General features: G+C 34.5%; 1 protein-coding gene across 3 annotated transcripts in view; it reads right to left on the bottom strand.

The window, feature by feature from the left end:
• Window positions 1–20,394, bottom strand: part of CCDC148 (coiled-coil domain containing 148) — a 288,487-nt gene that overhangs the window by 119,357 nt on the left and 148,736 nt on the right. For all 3 annotated transcript variants that reach the window (XM_069080750.1, XM_069080748.1, XM_069080749.1), the window contains 2 exons: window positions 16,495–16,633; window positions 14,208–14,414 (listed from right to left, as the gene is read on the bottom strand). In XM_069080750.1, the coding sequence (XP_068936851.1) occupies window positions 14,208–14,414; window positions 16,495–16,633 (346 nt within the window). The remainder of the gene's footprint in view (window positions 1–14,207; window positions 14,415–16,494; window positions 16,634–20,394) is intronic.

Below are 20,394 nucleotides of genomic sequence, written 5' to 3' on the forward strand. Positions count from 1 at the left end.
TCACATTGTTATCTTCTTTTGGATTTATGTCTTGGCATTCCCTGTCACCATGGTAGTTTTTTTTTTTATCATCAAGTTCTTTTTTTAGTGTATTATTATTTTTTTCAGCCTATTTCTAGACTTTATGCTGTATATTAAAGTTTGGGCTCTGCTCACCTTCCGGCTTTTTCATGTCAATGTTTTTGGAGCTAGTTCTAAAGGTCTGCAAGTTTTTGGTGCTTCCAAAATGGAGTGATTCTGGAGAAGCATGGTCATTGCAGCTTTGGTCTTTACCCAGAGGTCTCCTGCATACAAAAGTGCTAGCATTCCTCTTGACCCTGGACATGTGACCAGGTTCTACAGCCATATGTGCTGTCACTCCTCTTGGCTACTGGAACTGTGACCAGAGCCCCTGCTACTTATAACTGACCACCAGTTCTCTGTACCCTGTAACTGTTACCTAGACTGCATATGGGCCATAGAGTTGCCAATCAGCTCCAGCTGTACCAAGTTCCAGCAAAGGGTCCTCTATAATCTGTTTCTGACCAGTGGTCTGACCCCCTTGCCATCTCTGGGCTGAGAGCTTCCAAAAGTGTTGCTGCTGGCTACTGTTTCTGCCCCAATATGGACTCTAAATAGACCTTCTCCCCACTGTGAAAGAAGTCTCCTGCCAATCTCCCAAGATTTCTTAGAGCAGAAAAATGTCTCACTCTGACTTTTTAGCTGGCTTTGCTACTCCAAAATTTGACAAGGCATATAAAGTTGTTTGGAAGGGAAGGTTGAAAGAGTTCAGCTTCAGTTGAGTTGCTGTTTCTAATCTGCCATCTTGGCTACACACACACACACACACACAGTATAACTTCTTAAAGATCTATTTCATTTTTCCTCCTGCCAATCCATTCTAAATACAGCTGTCAAATTACTTTTCTTAATGAACAGGCCAGACTGTATTATTTCACTGCTCAAAAACCTTCACTAACTTTCTAATACCTAGAGCCAAACATCTTAGCTTAGCATTCAGAGTTCTCCAGGAACCAGTCCCCACCAACCTTTCCAGTCTCACCTCCCACTTGTCTTCTTCATGTGCCCTACTCACCATTCAAATTTCACTACTTCCTATTTTCTGAATAAACCGTGTACTTTTCCACATCCATGCTTTTATTCATATTGTACCTCTATCTAGAATTACTTTACCCCTCTCCAAATCTTTCCCTCTTAAAATCTTACCCATCCTTCAGGGCTAGTTTAAATTTCACCCCTTCCATGAACGTTTCCATGATCTCCATCCCTGCCTTCAGTGATGGATATTTCTATCTTCCCTTTTTATTATACTTCATCCATAGTGCTCATCACATTCCCTCTTTTACCATACTTGTGTACCTGGCTTATTTTTATTCCTCTAGTGTCTCTCCCAGTGACATTTGCCATGGATTCCTAAGTTAAAATTCCAAAGCTCACAACTCCAGAACCTACTTTCCTTATTGAGAAAATTTTGAACTTTCTGATCTAACTACAGGGCAGAATCTCTGCTTAAGATATTTCCCTAACTGATGCAAGTGAAAAGGTTTCAGGTTGGTGATTTGTTGCCTTATGATATTTAGGAGGAGAGGCATGGGAAGAATTATGCCAATTGTAAATAAATATTAGTAAAATCATTTAAAGTTGTTTAAATTTATTTTAGCACAACTAGATCATATAGGGTTTTTTTTTAATCTCAAAGCAAAGTAGTGAAATTTCCCTCTGAGCTCTTATTTTAATGAACAAAATCTCAAGAGATCAGTAACTGCTAGAACACGTTTTATGAGAATAAGACCATTTTGGAGTCATTGAAACTAAAGCTACTACTCAGGAAGAGAATTAAGAAAAGCAATTATAGTGGATGATAAAAATGATTACAGTTTATGAATTTCCTAATTTATAGGTCTCTTAACAGGAGGTCTTTGGTAGTATTTTTTTTCCTCAGCTCTTTCTGGATACAGCACAGAATAAACACAGATGATATAAAGATCTTGGCAGTCAGTAGTTTTAATCTCTCTACGCAAAAAGGTCATTACTTCTTGCCTACATAGAAGAGCCAACAACCAAAGTCAAATTGAGATCACAAGAAGATTAATTTGATAAAATCATAAATGAAAGTGACTTTCATTACCAGTACTACAACCCCTTTCACTTGCAATGAAATTTAGCAACAAATATTTCAAACTAAATGTAGGGTATATATCAATATATATTGCCTCCCTGTAGACAAAGTCAAATATATGTAGGTGGGGAAACAGAAAGAAACAGAGACAAAGATAGAAAATGGAAGAGAGAGGGAAGGAGGGAAAGAAAAGAGAAAAAGAAAACAGATATCATCAAAGTAGAAGGAAAGGAAATGGAGAGGAAAATTCAAAATTAACGGCCATTCTGTCAATGCACAAGGGCTTCACACAGATTATCCCCATTAATGCTAATGGAAGTTACACATAAATTCCCTGAGCATCCATGAGAGAATAAATCCCATAGTCTTGAACTTTTTCCAAATAGAGACTAGGCTGGAAGCTGAGTATTATCCAGGCATTATAATATTCTCATGGAGATAGAAAAACTAATTTTTTCCTATAAAGTTTTAGTAAAACCTCTAAAATGACTGTTTTAACTAGATAAACATGAGAACAATGATCATTGTTTGGAATTCAAATGGATTTATAAAGTTATAATTTTAGTTATTTTTACTTTTAAATGAAAATTGCAGTGAGACTCAGCAAAAAAAATTTATGTATTTTTTCACCAGTCCAAAATGTTCTAATTACTAATTCTATATATGTTTCTCTGAGGAATAACTATGACCCTTAACATAAAATACTGCACTATTCAACCAAAGAGAAAGAACTGCATCCTAATCCATAAAAATATATTAAACAGTCAGAAAATTTAAAGCCGAGTAATGTGAAGCTAATTACCATCAGTGCCAGGAAGGAGACTTAGACATCTGCATTTTGTCTTTCAAAATTTGCTCTCTTCCAAATTTCTTGCTTACATTTAATTACACCCAACATGAAAGATACTGGAAGTTACAAACAAAGAGCAGATGTAATTGACTGATAATAAGATCCACCATCATATGCAAAAGCCCCAGGTTTCTTGTTGTTGGGCTGACACTTTCTATTTATAGAGAGTGTATGTATCATGATCATATTTGGGTTTTCATGAATGTGATTGCTCTCCTAAATTGTTTGTTAACAGGGGGTTGGTGGCTGTGTGTTGGGGTGGGAAGGGCAATATAACTGAACAATATTACAAATTGTGGTTAAGTAGCACTCTTTGGAACAACAACGAGTGTTGATGACTGTATATGTGTCATATAACTGTAATTGACTAAAAGCCCATTTTAAAATGAGAATAGCACCATGTCAGTCAGGATTAATGATTATAAATTTTCTCTTTCTTTTTATAACTATGAATTCTATGTAGGAAAAGCATTACACTAGATTCAAACAAAAAGAGCCATGGTCACCTAGAAGAAAACATCCTTTCCTTTATAAATCTACAAGAACTAAAAGTATGGTGATGAAAAACTAGTCTGTATTCTGCTTCCTAGCATAAATTTGTGAGTCCTTCACTGGACAATAATTATTCAGAAGTGTCATAGCCTTCAAAGGGATAAGTCAATTGGAAAGCTTATTAGCAAAGTGCCTGAAGAGAACTCAGTAGTCTCATAGCTACCTCTCTCCTTCCTCCCCTTAATATTACAATATTATGTTAACGTGCAGTCAAGGAAGCAAGCATAGCATTAGGTCAGTGAAGTAAGCAATAGGTCAATGCAGGAACAAATATTTAATTTTACTTAGCTAATATGGGTAGAATTTTGGTCTTTTTTTCCAAAATATACCAATTTGGGGATGATATTCTCTGATACTATAAGATGATATCATGACATGTATGGTATAAAGAAAACCAAGATGAGGAAACTCCCTCTACTGATACTAGTTGTCAACATGAAAGAAAACTGTAATTTTAGAGAGTTGACTAGAGGACTGAGAGGTTAAGTGAATTGCCTAGGGTTACACAGCCAGCATATATTAGCAATAGGACTTGGATTGAGGTATTTCTAGCCCCAAGGTACTGTCTCTATCCACTATGCAACCCTGCCTTTTCTAATCTTCATTAGATTATACTGAGCACAGGAGTGACCTGGATTTAAAGAAAATCACCTTGGCTACTGTGGAGGATGGATTTGAGAAGCAGAGAGACCCATGGAAAAATTGCAGTAGTTCAGATGGGAGATAATGGTGGCCTGTGTGAGCAGAAGGGATGAGATAGGTGAGATGTTGTGGAAGGAGGAATGACAAGTATTTTTAACTGCTTGGATATGTGGGGTGAGGGAGAGTGAGGGGTTGAGGATGATGCCAGGTCTTAGAGACAAAGGGTGGTGACCTTGACAGAAATAGAGATTTGGAAAAAGGATAGATACAAATGCTATTATTTTTGAGGAAAGACAAGTTCAGCTTGGCACATGTTGTGTTTCATATGTCTATGGGATATCCATTTTGAAATGTCCAACAGCCATTTGGTATTACAAAATTGTGCTCAGGAAGGATTTAAGCTTCAGATCTGGGAATCCTCTGTCTATGGACAATAATTAAGCCCATGAGGTCATCAAGTTAGAGAATGTAGAGAGAAAAGAAATCACCCCAGGACAGAGTGTTGGAGGTACACACACAGGTAGGGAATATGATATAGTTGGTGATCCAGCAAAGGAGACTAAAAAGTTGTCAGATGTGAGAAAATGAAGAAAGAAAGAATGGTATTATAAAAACCCAGAGAAAAGATCATATCCAAGAAGAAAGGGTGGCTTATTAATAGTTTCGAATGCTGCAGAATGGTCAAGAAAGATAAGAACTAAAGAAAGACCATTAGATTTGGTCACTGAGAGATCAATGGTAACTTTGGAGAGAGTAGTTTCAATGAAGGAATGAGGTTAGAAGGCAATTACAAAGGGTTCAGCAATCAGCCAGAGAAGTCAAAGTGAAAGCAAAAGGTATAAATAACTTTTTCAAGGAGTTTGGATAAGAGAAGAGAAATACAATTTGATATCTTGAGGGGGTGGTATGAAGGAGGTAAAAAGGACACTAATGTATTTTGCCAATTTTTAAATGATTAGAAAAGGGAAAAGAACCAGATGTAAAGATGAGAAGAAGTACAAGAAACATTTATCAAACTTGTGGAGGATCCAGATCTGGAATGGAGAGATAATATATCAAATGAATGAATCAAGATTAAAAAAAAACTCAAATGGCTAGAATGGAGGATTGATTTTTTTTAAGTATAAAACCCTGTAATTTCAGTTTGTTTGTTTGTTTTTTAATTGCATTAAAACAGAATGGAGAAATCTCAATAGTAATTGTATGAAAAAAGTGGATCTTTTCAATGATTGTTGACTCAATATGATGCAATAATAAGACAAGGCTGCTTAAAAGAGCTAAGGCAATTAGGGAGTGGGGCATGAGGAGTCCAGACCTGTAATTCCACTGCTGAAGGGGAACTCTTAGTGAAGATATGTCTTCCAATAATCTGGCCAATGATTGTACTGCAATTTGTAGTCTGAGGTTATATTAATGGAAGTATAGTGTCCCATACAAAAATACAAAAGTTTCTTAATGAGAGTGAAAGAGAAAAGTATATAAAAACTGGCTTGAAGCTTAACATCAAAAAAACTAAGATATTGGCAACTGATCCTATGATTTCTTGGCAAAAAAAAAGGCAGGGAAAAGAAATGGAAGAAGGGTCAGATTTCATATTATTGGGCTCAAAGATCACACAGATGGCAACTGCAGCTATAAAATTAAAAGATGTTTTCTCCTTGGAAGGAAAGTTATGGCAAATCTGAACAGCATACTAAAAAAAAAAAAACAGAAGCATCATCTTGCTGACAAAGGTCTGTATAGTCAAAGCTACCGTTTTTCCAGTAGCAATATATGACTGTGGGAGTTGGACTATAAGGAAAGCTGAGTGCCACAGAATCAACACTTTTCAATTGTAGAGAAGACTTTTGAGAGTTCCTTGGACAGCAAGGAAGTCAAATTAATCAGTATTTAAATTAATTCTGGCTATTCACTGGATGGTCAAATACTGAAGCTGAAGTTTAATTACTTTGGCCATATAATGAAAAGATGGGACTCACTTGAAAAGACCCTGATGTTGGGAAAAATTGAAGACAAAAGAAAAAGGAGATGACAGAGGATGAGATGGATAGAGAGTATCAGGTAAACAATGAATATGAACTTGGACAGACTTCGAGAGATAGTGGAGGATAAAAGGGGCTGGTGTACTATATAGTCCATGGGGTTATGAACAGTTGGACATGACTGTATGACTGAACAACAATAATGTCCAGCTAAGAGAAACATTGATCAATTAGAGAAAGTGACGATAATTATGAAAGACTTAACAATACTAAAATTTACCTGAGGACAGGGACGATGTTTCCTATTTTTTTAATCTCCCCTAGCACCTAGCAGAGTGTTCTACATGATGTGGGGGCTTAATGAATATCTGTTGAACAAATGAATGAAGAATGAATAAATATAAAGAAGATTTGAAGGAATTTGGAAAGATCAGCCTAGAAGACAGGATGTGAAGGACTATCATATAGAAGAGGAAATAGATTTCATATGGTTAGTCTAAGGACCAAGGGTAGAAATTATTGACATTAAGGTTTTAGGTTCAAATGCTAGGGACCTCAAGCCTCTGCTACAGTGGCTGTCCTAGGGGGAAGGGAAAATCTCAATACAGACATGTCATACAAGCAACAGACAGCTCCATATATGGACACTCTTGCATCACAAGTGGACTCCTTTGTTAGTATCAGTGATCCTGCTTCTTCGGCTGACTGCTCCTCGAACTCCAGTTGGGTACAACCAGTGACAGCTCTAGCTTCCATTTTTAGAAGTGAATAGAAGTACAGACATAGTTTTTAGGTGTCTGATACATCTGATCACACTCCTCAGGAAGGAACAGAAAAATATTCACAAGAGGCTGAAGGGGCCCATTCTCCCCAAGAGACTGCGGCTGTTTCCAAATATAACTAGGGTTTGGCACTTACAATCTGGCTTCAACCTATGTTTCTGAACTTATTTCCTATTTCTTCCTTTCACATAGTTTACATTCCAGACAAAAAGATCTACTTGCTCTTCTCCATACATGACTTTCTGTCTCCCACCTCCACATCTTTGTAAGACCAATGTCTCTTGTTCTGGGTATTGTGCTTCTGTGAATGCATTCTAAGATAACATTCACTTTTCTGACTGTCATGTTACCACTGGCTCATATTGACCTTGCAACTAACTCACTAAAATACTCAGAATATTTTCATGGAACCTGTTGTTTAGACAAACTGTTTCCATCCTATACTTGTGCAGTTAATTTTTTATCCCCAAGTATAAAACTTTATATTTCAGTTTATTAAATTCCTCATTGGATTTGGCCCATAAGTTCATAGGAATTTTTTTTGATCCAAACTGTCATTCAGTACATTAGCTATCCTTCCCTGAGTTCAAATTCTCTTTGACTTGGTTTCCTTATTTATAAATTTGAGGCTAATATAATCCTGGTTACCACAGAGGAATGTTTTGATTGACCCCCCCCAAAAAAAACCCATATTTAAAAGCATTTTGAAAGAGTAATTTTATGACTAAAGATAATACATGACTGTTTGGAGAAAATAAAAGGCATTTGACAAATGCAAGCTAAAATTATTATTAATTTGCATGTCTGTGTTTCATAATTCAAATACATTTTTATTCCAGTGTATCATTTTTGAAAGAAGAGGGAGACATTCCATTTACTTTGGCTTATTCCTTATGAAATCATTTTTGATACTAGCCCTTCTTAATGCCATCAATTGAGGGAATTCATGAGAACAATGGAATATAGCAATTCTTTGGCTTTTTGGAGTCTCTTTTCTTAAATTCCTGTCAATCCAGTTTTATAATCAAAGTACATTCTTTTGAGACTTAAGATGACAGCTGGAAGCCAGTTGGTATATTTATTGTAAAAAGTTGTTGATGGAGAAAATTTAAATTGAAAAAATCTCCAGGGAAATTATATTGCTTTGGAAAAATGTAAGTATTAACAAGGTTTGGGTTGTGGTTTGGTTTTTTTTTGAAGGTGAGAGTACATGTTGAGCTTTTCCTTCCTTCTGCCCTCCCCTTGAAAAACATATTCACCGCTGGTATATATGTTCTTCAATTGTGCCTACTCCTACCAAAAATATTTTTCTGCTATAAATCATGATCAATATGTTTCAAAAATTAAAATGCTTTCCTATATTCACAGGGAGCTTTCCTTTTTATGAAAGAAGATACCTAATTTGGGAATCATGTACATGATCTAAAAGTAAATATTATAATTTCAATTAAAAATTTAAAATGTAAAATACTAGATATACACACATGTAGTCGCAAAGTATATGAAAAATGAAGCCTTTTAATGGACTAGGTAAGAAAGAATAGGTGGAAGTTATTAGCTTTGCATTGCAAATTATCTCATTACATATCTGAGCAGATTTTTAGACTGAGCATAGAATGTCAAATTGCATGAGCTAAAATTCTGCTCAGAGACAAAATGATATTTCTATCATCACTGGAAAGGACATTCTTTTGGTTTTGGTTTTGGTTTTTTGCTTTTTGGAGGGGAGAAGGAAAGGCATTTGGGGTTAAGTGACTTGCCCAAGGTCACATGGCTAGTAAGTGTTAAGTGTCTGAGGCCGGATTTGAACTCAAGTCCTCCTGACTCCAGGGCCAGTGCTCTATTCACTGGACCACCTAGCCACCCAAGGACATTCTTTTTAGCCATTTCAAATAAATTAGGGAATTCAGTAGAAGTCAACCTGGTCATTAATACATGGGGTACCATGGAGCTAGGAGAAACCTTGGGAGAAAACCTTACAGGTCAGACCAACTACCATTATTTAAAATTGTACATTAGACATGTAATTGTTGGGGGCAGCTAGGTGGCACAGTGAATAGAGCACTGGCCCTGGAGTCAGGAGGACCTGAGTTCAAATCCAGCCTCAGATACTTAACACTTACTAGTTATGTGACCTTGGGCGAGTCACTTGAACCCAATTGCCCTGCCTTCCTTCCTCCAAAGAGCAAAAAACAAACAAACCAAAAGAAATGTGATTGTTCCTGAAATTGTGATTCTTCTCAACATCAAAAACCAGAGAAATACTAGAGCAGATACTCATAATGGGGATGTTTCCTCCAGCATTTCAGGTCACAACTCGCCCATCCCTGTCTATCCTGTGTGACTCCTGTTAATGATCTCTCAAAGTTTGCTTCTACCAAAGTGTTCATGGCCATGCTTGCTTTCTCTACATTGTTGATTCACTAGTCAAACACATTAGCTAGCCATCAGTTGTCCTGTGCTCTCATTACATCCCATCTTTCTTTTTAATCATGATTTCTTTGACTAGACACATTTTACTTCGTCCCCTTCACAGTTCTGTGTTACTTGTGGCAGCCTGCTCACCTATGCTATCATGCATCTCATCACTGTCGCATGGCCAATACTTACTTTCAGTTTTTCAGGAAGGGTAGTATTCCATGACTAGCAGACATTCAATAAGCCAGTAGAATACAGGTATTTTTAAAGAGTGGGCCTCTGTTTCAGGGAGAAGTTTGGGATCATCAAAGGAGTTATGAAGTTTTCCAAAGGCAATACAGCCCATTGTCCTTCTCCCATGTAGTTCTGGCCCAATTCTTTTTCTTTTTTAGTATGTGACCAAGATCTGCATATACATATATGTATGTATATATATATATATATATACATATATAACCTATATAAATATACATACATATAGTGATCATACTTCTTGATGATCGGGCTATATACATTTAGTAGGTTCTTATGTATTGCTTTTTCATATGTGTATGAATTCAAGGTCCCTAAGATTCTCCACAAAGAGAAACAGAATTTGAGAGACACTGAGAGGTGAAGATGTTCCAATTCTCTCTAGCCAAGAGCAGTAACAGGGAAAGATGTGCTGCCTCAAAACTGCCCTATGTTAGGCAGCTAAATGATGCACTGGAGGGTAATATGAGATGTATATGGATCTATGAGATTGAGTCACTTTATATTCCTCTTGAGATTTTGATTCCCTTATCACTATATGGGGCCGGGGAGGAGGGTGAGCAATCAGTGGCTACTGTTATATTCAGATTTGCCGAACATCGTCCAGGTATCTGTGGGTTAGCACTAGCTTCCACTGGACTGCACTATAGCAGCTAGGAAGGTAGCTGTGGTAGCTACTGCTGCTAAGGCCTGAGACTCCTATCAGATGATGACTAAGACCTTGAAGCAGATATTGGAACCAGTGCCCAAAGAGAGTGAGATGACTCCAACCCTGGAGGTTAATAGCTAAGGAGCAAACATCAACTAGTAAGCAAGGAAGGGAAATGTGCTTTTTTCCCACTGCTTTCCCCCAACTTTCCCTCACCATATCCTGTGTCCTGGAATTTAAATTAAAGGCATAGACCTCTCCCCCTATTCCTTTTAAATAAGTGGCAGATATGAGCAGCTTAAGAATTTCCTCCTACCACCCCTGAAGATCTGAGAAGGTTTATGAAATAATGGAGGTGGATGGCTCCCTTTAAGAGCATTTAAATTATTCCTTTCATTGTTACTAAATTCAATAAATTAACATCATAGTGTATTGAATATTTGAGTCTTGTGAATGCAAGGATCTGTCACAAGAGCACAACCTAGATATAGGGTGGGAGTTTCAGAGTGTTAGAATTCGTATTTTCTAAAATATTTTGAGTAATATTCTTTGTTATCTTCCAGGTAACTCCAAAATGACCAAAAGTGGGGGAACCGTTAGACTTGCAAGCTGAGCTGAGTGCCCTCTGGTGGTAAATGGAGCTACTGCAACTTTTAGGAAAAAGCTATCCTTTGATGTTGTTATTGGGTTCCCAGCTCAAAGAGCACACACACCCCCACCATGGATGATGCAGATATTGCACTCCCTCACAGGATAATTAACATAGTGACAAACTGCCTTTTTGCAGGCTTTAGCTAGACAACACTGGTGTTGATTTGGATTGCTTACTCATAGCATCTGGCCAGAAGTATTTCAGGTCTCACAAAGAGATAACTAAAAAAGTCATATAGAGTAAACCATAATGATTACCCTGGACTCTTTTTTTTTGGAGGGGGGGAAAGGTAGGGAAATTTGGATTAAGTGACTTGTCCAAGGCCAAACAGCTAGTTCTATGTTAAGTGTCTGAGGCCAGATTTGAATTCAGGACCACCTAGCTGCCCCTTACCCTGGACTCTTACTACAAATTACCTGATGCAAATATTTTCCATAAACATTGAATTTAATTGGCCAACATAGGCAAAAAAAAAGTTCTATCAGAGAACTATATCATTAGGAGTAAATTTAAAATGTCTGCTGAGTTTTTTTTTGTGCATAGATCATATAATATATTCTTTAAAATGTAACATTCCAAAATTATATTTCATGCAACCAAAAAAAATTCCTTTGAGAGTCTGGATGATGATGACAACTACTACATATCTCTGTGATTCAAAATCATAGCTATTGAATCTTGAGTTTTTCCCACCATACATTTTAAAACTAGCTAACTATTAGCCCAAGGTATCAATGAATGAGTTAAGCATATTAGCATAATATTCTGAAATTTTCTTCCCATGTGGGAATGTGCAACATTTTTTTTTATTTGGGTTTTGTTTTGATTTGTTTTGATTTCTTTTTGTTTTGGCAAGGGTAACTAATTGCCTACTCAGAGAAAGGGTTACTTGGAAAGCAATATTATGTGAAGTTATGTATTGTTGTTGATTTGGGGTTTTTTTTATACAGAAACTGAAAAAACTGCAGTTTAAGTAAATTGTCTGTTGCAAGTTATACCTTTTGTCACTAATGCAGATCATCAGTTAGATCTTAAATTATGTCCTACAGAGTTGCTTGGGGCACTGAAAATTTAAGTATATATCAGAGACAAGACTGGAACTCAGTTCTTCATGGTTCCAAAGCTGTCACTCTTTAAACATCTCTTCTCTAATGCTCATTCGTATTTAAATATTAGTAAAAAGTAACACATGCCATTTTGAAATACTTGCATACAACATATATCTTTTCAATTGTTGGTTTCTGTATAAGTAAAGAAAAAGGCAGTTATCAAAGATAATATTTTTGTAGGACTTTGAAGTTCAGGTATTTTATTCTATTTGCCTCAGGCATCAACAGATATTCTCCCTGTCTTTCTGTTTGCCTCTGTCTGCCTCTGTCTTTGTCTCTGTCTCTGATTGCCTTTCCCCCTCCCACCCTTTCATTATTGCTCAACATATTCCTTCCCCAGTTAGTTTCAAATTGAAAAGTGAAATCTCTAGTGAATAACTCACAACCTGATTATTTTATATATGTGTGTATGTGTGTATATGTGTATGTATGTATGTATGTATGTATGTATGTATTTGCAAAACATGGAACAATATAAAATTTGGCATTTGTCATCATAAGCCCTAAAAAAATTTCCCAGGTTAATTCCATAATAAAAATACTATAACTAGTATTTATTGGATTAGTCCTTCAGGAAATTTTTGTTAAAGTTAAGAATGTTGTAATATGTGCTAAAGATAATAAAGCTCATATATCCAAGAGATATATAGGGAATTAATTGAAATATATATAATATGAGACATTCCCCACATAGATAAATCTTCCAAGGATAAATAGGCAATTTGCAAAAGAAGAAAAGCAAGCTGTTAATGTCCATATGAAACAGTGCTCCAAATCACTGATAAAAGAAATGTAATTTAAAACAACTCTGAGGTTCCATCTTTGACCCATCAGATTGGCAAAGATAACCAAATAAATAAATAAAATGACAGTTGTTAGAGGGGTTATCTTTTAATTAGTCTGGTTATTTGGGAATGTAATTTAGAAATATAACTAAAAAGTCACTAAATTCTGCCTATCTACCCTCTAACTTACCAATACCATTACTAGAAGAAATATGCCATAGAGAGAAAAAGTAGGAAAAAACCCACATATGTCAATAAATATATGGCAGCAATTTCTGTTGTAGCAAATAAAGATAAAAGACCTGCTCTCAAGGAACTCACAGTCTAATGGAACTGAAAACATGCAAAAGAAAAAAACCTCTATGTTAATTCATTGCTGATGGAGCTATGAATTGGTTCAAAATTTCTAGAAGGTATTTTGGAATATCTTTTAACCCAGAGATCCCACTAGTGGGTTTATACTCAAAGGAATTTAATGACACTTTAAAAAGATACATACATACATATATATATAAAACCTCACATTAACTCCACTGTAATAACAAAAAAGAGAAATAAAATGTGGGCCCTACAATTGGGTAATAATTGAACAAACTATAATAAATGAATGTGATAGAAAACTATTATACCATAAGGGATGACAAATAATTCAAATAAACCTGATTATATCTCTTAGTATTTTGATTATAAATATATATATATATGATATCTATCACATTGTTAGCACACCTGCTAGAAGAGGGGAAATCCCCAAAGTGAATACTTTGAAAAATGACACTAGGCCCTTTTCAACCTCAAATGGAAGAGACAAAATTACCTGTAAACAGATTTTGCTGTAATGATTAGTGAAGCAAATCACACCAAAACTGCTGTAACAATGACCACCACAGATGTTTTCTCTATGCAATATTGCCTGCAATATTACCTGTGAACATCTGTAGTACCGTTACTAAGTAGTAAAGCCACCATCCCCTCCTGTGGCCAGTTACCCAAATGATGTATTTATCTAATTTTCAACATTCTACTTTATGAACCAGAACACATTTTTAAAATGTATAATGTGGGAAAATCATGACAAAAGTGAGGATTTCCTATATTTATCAGCTGGAGGTCTTGATCCTCCAAAGTCAGGGACATTACCTGCTTGTTTCTGTGCCTTTCTATAAGTGCCTCCAAATTACATTACACTCTTGAACCATCATGACTGATCTCAGTGGATTCCTGAATTCCAGTAACTGATTAATATTGGGGGAATGTCAATAACTTATTAATATCTAAATCTTCCCACATTCCTATCCTATTTGTTTTTAGAAGTGTTCTAGAGAAATTAGTTTTATGGTTGATTTCAAACAAAGGAAAGAAAGTGGCTATTCAAAGTCACTTAGACACAAGACACCTTCTGTAAAATGTCCTACCTTTTCTTTCAGAACAGCACAGAGCTCCAGTTGCTTTTTTCTGTCACGGGCCAATACAGTCTCCATTTCATAAGCAGTACATGCTTCTGCAACAGTTGTTATAGCTTTTTGTATAAAATCTTTCTTATCCTTTGCCCAATTTAATAAGAAAATTCTTCTCTGATCCCTGGCTAAACAGTATTGGTTCCAGTATTTCTCATGTGTAACCTAAAAAGGAAGTGGCTGAATATTAACATTTTATAATTATGAAAAGTTACATTTGGCAAATCATTATTGCTTAAATTATGTTGATAAGAAAAATATAAAGGTTTTCTTAAAAGCAGAAAGCAATTTTTCTTTAATAATCAGTCTTATGTTCAGTGTAGTTAGCTATTCTGATGGGGATAACAAATGCCTAAACCTTTTTCTTTGTTATAATGAAGGCATCACTGGGTGAAGGAGGAAGGGAAATGCATAATACTAGGAAATGACTGTGATGTTTATACAAAAAGCACCAATGGGGGTGGCTAGGTGGTACAGTAAATAGAGCACCAGCCCTGGAGACCGGAGGACCTGTGTTCAAGTCAGGCCGCAGACACTTAACACGTACTAGCCATGTGACCTTGGGCAAGTCACTTAACCCCAATTGCCCTGCATTCCCCCCTCTAAAAAGCAAAAAAAAAAAAAAAAAAACACCAATGAAAAAAAAAACAAAGAGAAAAACTACAGCCTTTGTATCAGGACAAATAATCACATTTTCTTAAATTTAGTCAGTTTTTATAATATATCAGAATTATAAGTACTTATCAGAGCAGTTCTGCGCTTTCCAAATGAAAAAGGAAGACTTGAGACAATCATTACAACATTTTCAATAAGCAAGATAATCCCAGTTTTGTAGCTCTTCACCTGAACATTTGAGAAAAGAGCAGGTTGTGCCTTAAAATATCTATATAACCAGGCCGATTCTTCACTTCTTTTGCCATTATAGCCCAGTTCTCTGAGTTTTCAGACATTTTTTTGACACGTGAATAAGGTGTAAAAGTTGATGAGCAAACAGGGAAAAGAAGAGCAGCTTTGAGACAAATACTTCATTTCTTGGTGGCTGAGTATACAATGAACAGATTGAAGCTTCACAAAAAAAGGCATTTTGATATGAATTTATATTTTTAATCCTGACAACTAAAATCCAAATGTTCTGTTAACTTGTGAGCTTCAATCCACAAAACCTCAAATAGGCTTATCTATCACCTGACAAACATTTTGAAAGGAAACAGACATAATTCTAAAAAGAATGATAACATACTTAAGACTTTAATAGAATTCATAATTAATATTAGGTAAACACAAAAACCAAAAAGAAACTAGTAAATATGAATTAATCTGTTGGAAAAAAAAAGAGGTCACATATGAACAGTCAGAAAGGTACAAAAAATAGAAAAGCAAGAACAACATTTAATTTTCTAAAAGAAAGAAATGTATAGCCTAAAAAGTTAAAAAAGAACAAGTATTTTTTAACTTCTTCCTATTAACTTAGCACTAATAGTTTTCCTTAGAGATATGTCTATGATATCTGGAAACCCAAATCTTAATATATAATCTTTTCATTCAAAACATTTATGAAGTACCTCTATGCCTGATGCAGTGCTGGGGGAAGGATAAAAACAAATTTAAATTATACATGACCTTTGCATTCAAGGAGCTTATAGTCTTCTAAGGTGAAGTGATAAAAGAGAGAGACAGAGAAGAAGAGATAGAGTCAGAGAGAAAAGAAAGACACAGAGAGATGATAGAGATAGATGAAAAAGATAATTAAAATAACATCTATGTATTTGACAATTTTTTACTTCAAATTTCTAAAGTTGAGTCCTTTTTTCAGAAGCATACCTTAAAAATCCAACAATTAAAAAAAAAGAAATGTAAAGTATACATTTAGTTACTATTATTAAGTACAAAAGCCCAATTAAACAAGATTAACAAAGAATTTATCTATAAACCTGTAACAATCATTGCAGAAGACTGCTCTGCTCATGAAATGAGATACTTCGAATTTATCATTGCTGGGATTATTCACTAGCTTTGCTAGAAGGATGCAGTCCTTTATAAACAATTTTCCTTATAAAGATGTAATAATTGAATGATCAGATAAGATTGTACAATGATGACTATATTTAATTTTTCAAATTTAAATGTTTACCTTCTTTAGACTCTATGAACTAAATTATTTCCAAAAGGTAACTTTCAACAAGATTTTGTGTTGAATATATAATTTTTTTCTAATAAACTTCTTAGTACTTAAAGTAGCACTTACCAGATCATGCCTAGATTTGTGAGGCAAATACTTCTGTAACATATCCAAATACAAAGTTCTTCTTCCCTGAATATCTTTTGGATACTGATCTACAATTGCCTGGTAAATCCATTGATCTTCTTCGTTCAACTCAAAGTTCCTAAAGGCAATAAAACAATGCCAAAGCACATTATTTTAACAAGATTTGATTAAGCTGTGCTATGAACAATGTATTTAGCAATTCTGAAATTTTTCATACAATTTGCAGTGGGCAATAAACAAACTCTAATTAAGCATAATTAATTAAACTTAAATTTGGAATGTAGCAAAAATCTAAATTCTATTTAAACCTTTGATCATGACCTAAATGACAGCTACTAATTTAAAGAAAATAGAATTGAACCTACAATAAACAATTAAATGCTAACACAACTGAGAATTTAAAGGAAATGAAAAATTACCTACAAAAATATAAAATATTCCAATCAACATAATAGGAAATATAGATCTTAAAAAACTGTATCTCAGAATGGAGGAAAAATAAACACTTTAATTCACTATTAGTAGAACTGTGAATTGGTCCAGCTATTCTGGAATGGAATATGGAACAGAAAGTTACTAAATTATGCACATCCTCTTCCACAGTAATACCACAGTCAGGCCTATACTCCAAAGAGATAGAAAAAGAGGAAAAAATTCATATGTACAAAAGTATTTATAGCAGTTCCTTTTTGGACTGGCAAAGAAGTGGAAATTAAGGAATGTTCATCAACTGGGGAATGATTGAACAAATCATAATTATGAGAATATAATGGAACATCATTGCACCATGAGAAATGATGAAAAGGATGGTTTCAGAGAAACCTGGGGAAACACATGTGAATTGTTGCAAGGTGAAATAAGTAGAACAAGGAGAACAAATTATACAATAATAATGATGATATTTCAAAGACAAACAACTTTGAAAGATCTAAAAGTTCTGATCAATGTGATGACCTACCATGATTCCAAGAGATCACTGACCACAGCCTGACAGAGATGCAAAATAAGACATATTTTTTTAAAATGGCCAATGTGGGAATGTGTTTTGCTTTATTCTGCATATTTCTGACAAAAAAAAATTTTCAGGACTATGATCTCCAGAGAAATAATGGGAAAAAGTAGTGCTGAAAGGGGAATAGTGATTCCAGACTTCAAGCTATATTACAATGAAGTAATCACAAAAACATTTTGGTATTTGTTAAAAAATGGAAACACAAATATGTAGAACAAATCAGAAAATAAGAATCAGAAACAAATTAATTTGATATCCAAGTGGTTGATAAGTCCAAGAATATAAATTACTTGGGGAAGTATCTCTTACTAAACAAAAAATTCTGGAAAAACCAGAAATCAGTTTGACAAATAGGTCAATGTCAGCATTTTACAACATAGACCACCAACATGTACCAGAGCCAGCTCAAACTAGCTCCTGATAACTGATTGTTAAAATTTTATTATAAGCATTTGCAGCTCAGAAATTGGCAAATGTAATAAATCAGGGCTTGACTTATTATTTTGTTGATTGATTAGACTAAAGAAAGTAATGGAGAAAATATTACTAAAGAAGATTAAATTTAAAAGTATGTCATGTGCACATTTTTTTAGAGACAATTGTTTCCCACCACATCTTGTATATCACAATAAGTTCCAAAAGAATATACAGCCTAAATATAAAAGCTCATACAATGAAAAAAAAATCAGAAAAAATGTCAGGAAGTATCTTTCACAACTATTGGTAAGGGGAGAATCCTTAACCAAACAAGGGATTGAGTATCTAGTAAGCAAAAAAATAAATTAACAATTTTGATTACATTAAATGTAAATTTCTTTTCATGAGCAAAAGCAACGTAGATGGATAGGAAGGGAAAGTATCAATTGGAAAAATTTGGTGTCTATTATCTTTAATATGAGGATATGAAAGCATATGATAGATGTATAAAGAAATAACAAATATATAAGAACAAGAGCCATTCCCTTATAGATAAGAGGTATGAACATACAGTTCTCAAAAAAAAGAATTTCAATATAGTAAGTCACATAATCTTATTTCTCCAAATCACTCCTAATAAGAGAAATGCAAATTAACACAAATCTGAGGTTTTACCTCATACTGAAAAAATTTACAAAGGTAACAAACAGTCAACAATGGAGGGAATGCAGGAAGGCGGGCACATGAATATCCCATAAGTAGATGTATGGTATGTTCTAACAGTTCTAGAAAACAATTTCAAATTATGCAAGTAAAGTCACTAAAGTATTTATACTTTTTGACCCAGATATTCCACTAATAGATTTACAACACTAAGGAGATCAAAAGCAGAATGGTAAGGCCCCATATCTACCAAAATATTCATAGGAGAACTTTTTGTGGTACCAAAGCACTGGAATTTTACACAAATATCATTTATTCAATAAGAAGTACTAAGAAACTGCAAAGCAGTTTGGGAAAAAGGTCAATTCTATCATCTTATATCATAGGTGTGTGGTAGAGCCAGCTTACACTGGCTCTTAAATCCATCAAAGGCACTGTCTACTAAAAAGAGAATAACTAATTGTACTATATGAACATAATGAAATATTATTGTGTGATAGTCAATGGTGAAGAAAAGGAATTCAGAAATCATGGGAAGACTTATATGAATAGAAATGGAGTGAAGCAAGAAAAATCAGGTAAACTATATATAATGACTTTTTAAAGTATAAAGTGAAAACTGAAGCCAAATGCTATGAATTTATAATGACTAATCCTTTTGCAAGAGGAGAGATGAAGAAATGTACTACCATTATTTCTTTGGAGAGGTATGGCTGTGGAAGACTGCATATATTATCAATCATTATGGCTGTGTATGTTGGTTTTATTAACTATTCTTTGTCACAAAGCAAGACTCAAGCAAGTAGGGGACATAACTTGAAATAACTGTGGGGTTTTTTTAAGGCATCAATAAAATTTTTAAAATTAATTTTTAAATGAAACTGAGAACCCATAAAGTAATTAACTTTGTTTTCCTTTCTACATTAAATGACTCTTTAAAAAATCAATAATAATTTGATTAAATATTAGAACTTGGAAGATAATGTACCAAAAACGGATATGAAAGATATTAGACTATTGATGTCTAAACTGATGAGAAAAAGTTGACAATATCTTAACAGAATGATAGTGTTAGGTTAGATAGTGAGATGGCAAGGGCAGCAACTAACTAGACTGTCCTCCATTTTAAATTATACCATTAAAATTGAGCATAAAATTATATATTTTACTTTCCTTTCTCTACTTGACCTTGAATGGTTGGAAAAAGGTTAGTAGTTTAAAGGACAATCAATAGTGTTAATTTTGGTTCCCTAAGGAAAAAAAATTGTATATGAGCCTTCCTTGAACTCATTAACTCAGAAATAACAACCACACAGGAAACCCTTTTCATGATGCTCCCAAGTATGGGTCATAATGAATGACTCTGAAATGTTTGTTTAAAAAATAAGATTTTGTTTTTTGAACAACATAAAAATGGTAATAGCAATCCAAATTGAAAACATTTTAGAGTCATGGAATTTCAGAGCTGGGAGTTCTTCTGGTGTAACCCTCCAAATTTTATAGATAAGATAAATTTTATAGATAAGTGGGAGAATGGAGGCTTAAGTACCTAATTTAATTTAGGCTTAAGTACCTAACTAATTTAAGGAGGCAAATTTGATTTTATTGTTATCATTGAAGTCTGATGGTATGAAATTCATGTTTGGAATATGCCTCTGGACTGGTATACCTAACTAAAAAGTAACAAGATAGTTAAAAGAGGTGAGAATGGAGTAGTAACGTATATTTAGAAAGTAATATATTGGAAATCCGGGAACAAGATGGGGAATACTTATAGAGAGCATATT

Source organism: Petaurus breviceps, unplaced genomic scaffold (assembly GCF_028583685.1).
Source record: "Petaurus breviceps papuanus isolate PSGF00001 unplaced genomic scaffold, PetGlider_PUasm1.0 91133, whole genome shotgun sequence".
NCBI classification, from domain to species: domain Eukaryota; kingdom Metazoa; phylum Chordata; class Mammalia; order Diprotodontia; family Petauridae; genus Petaurus; species Petaurus breviceps.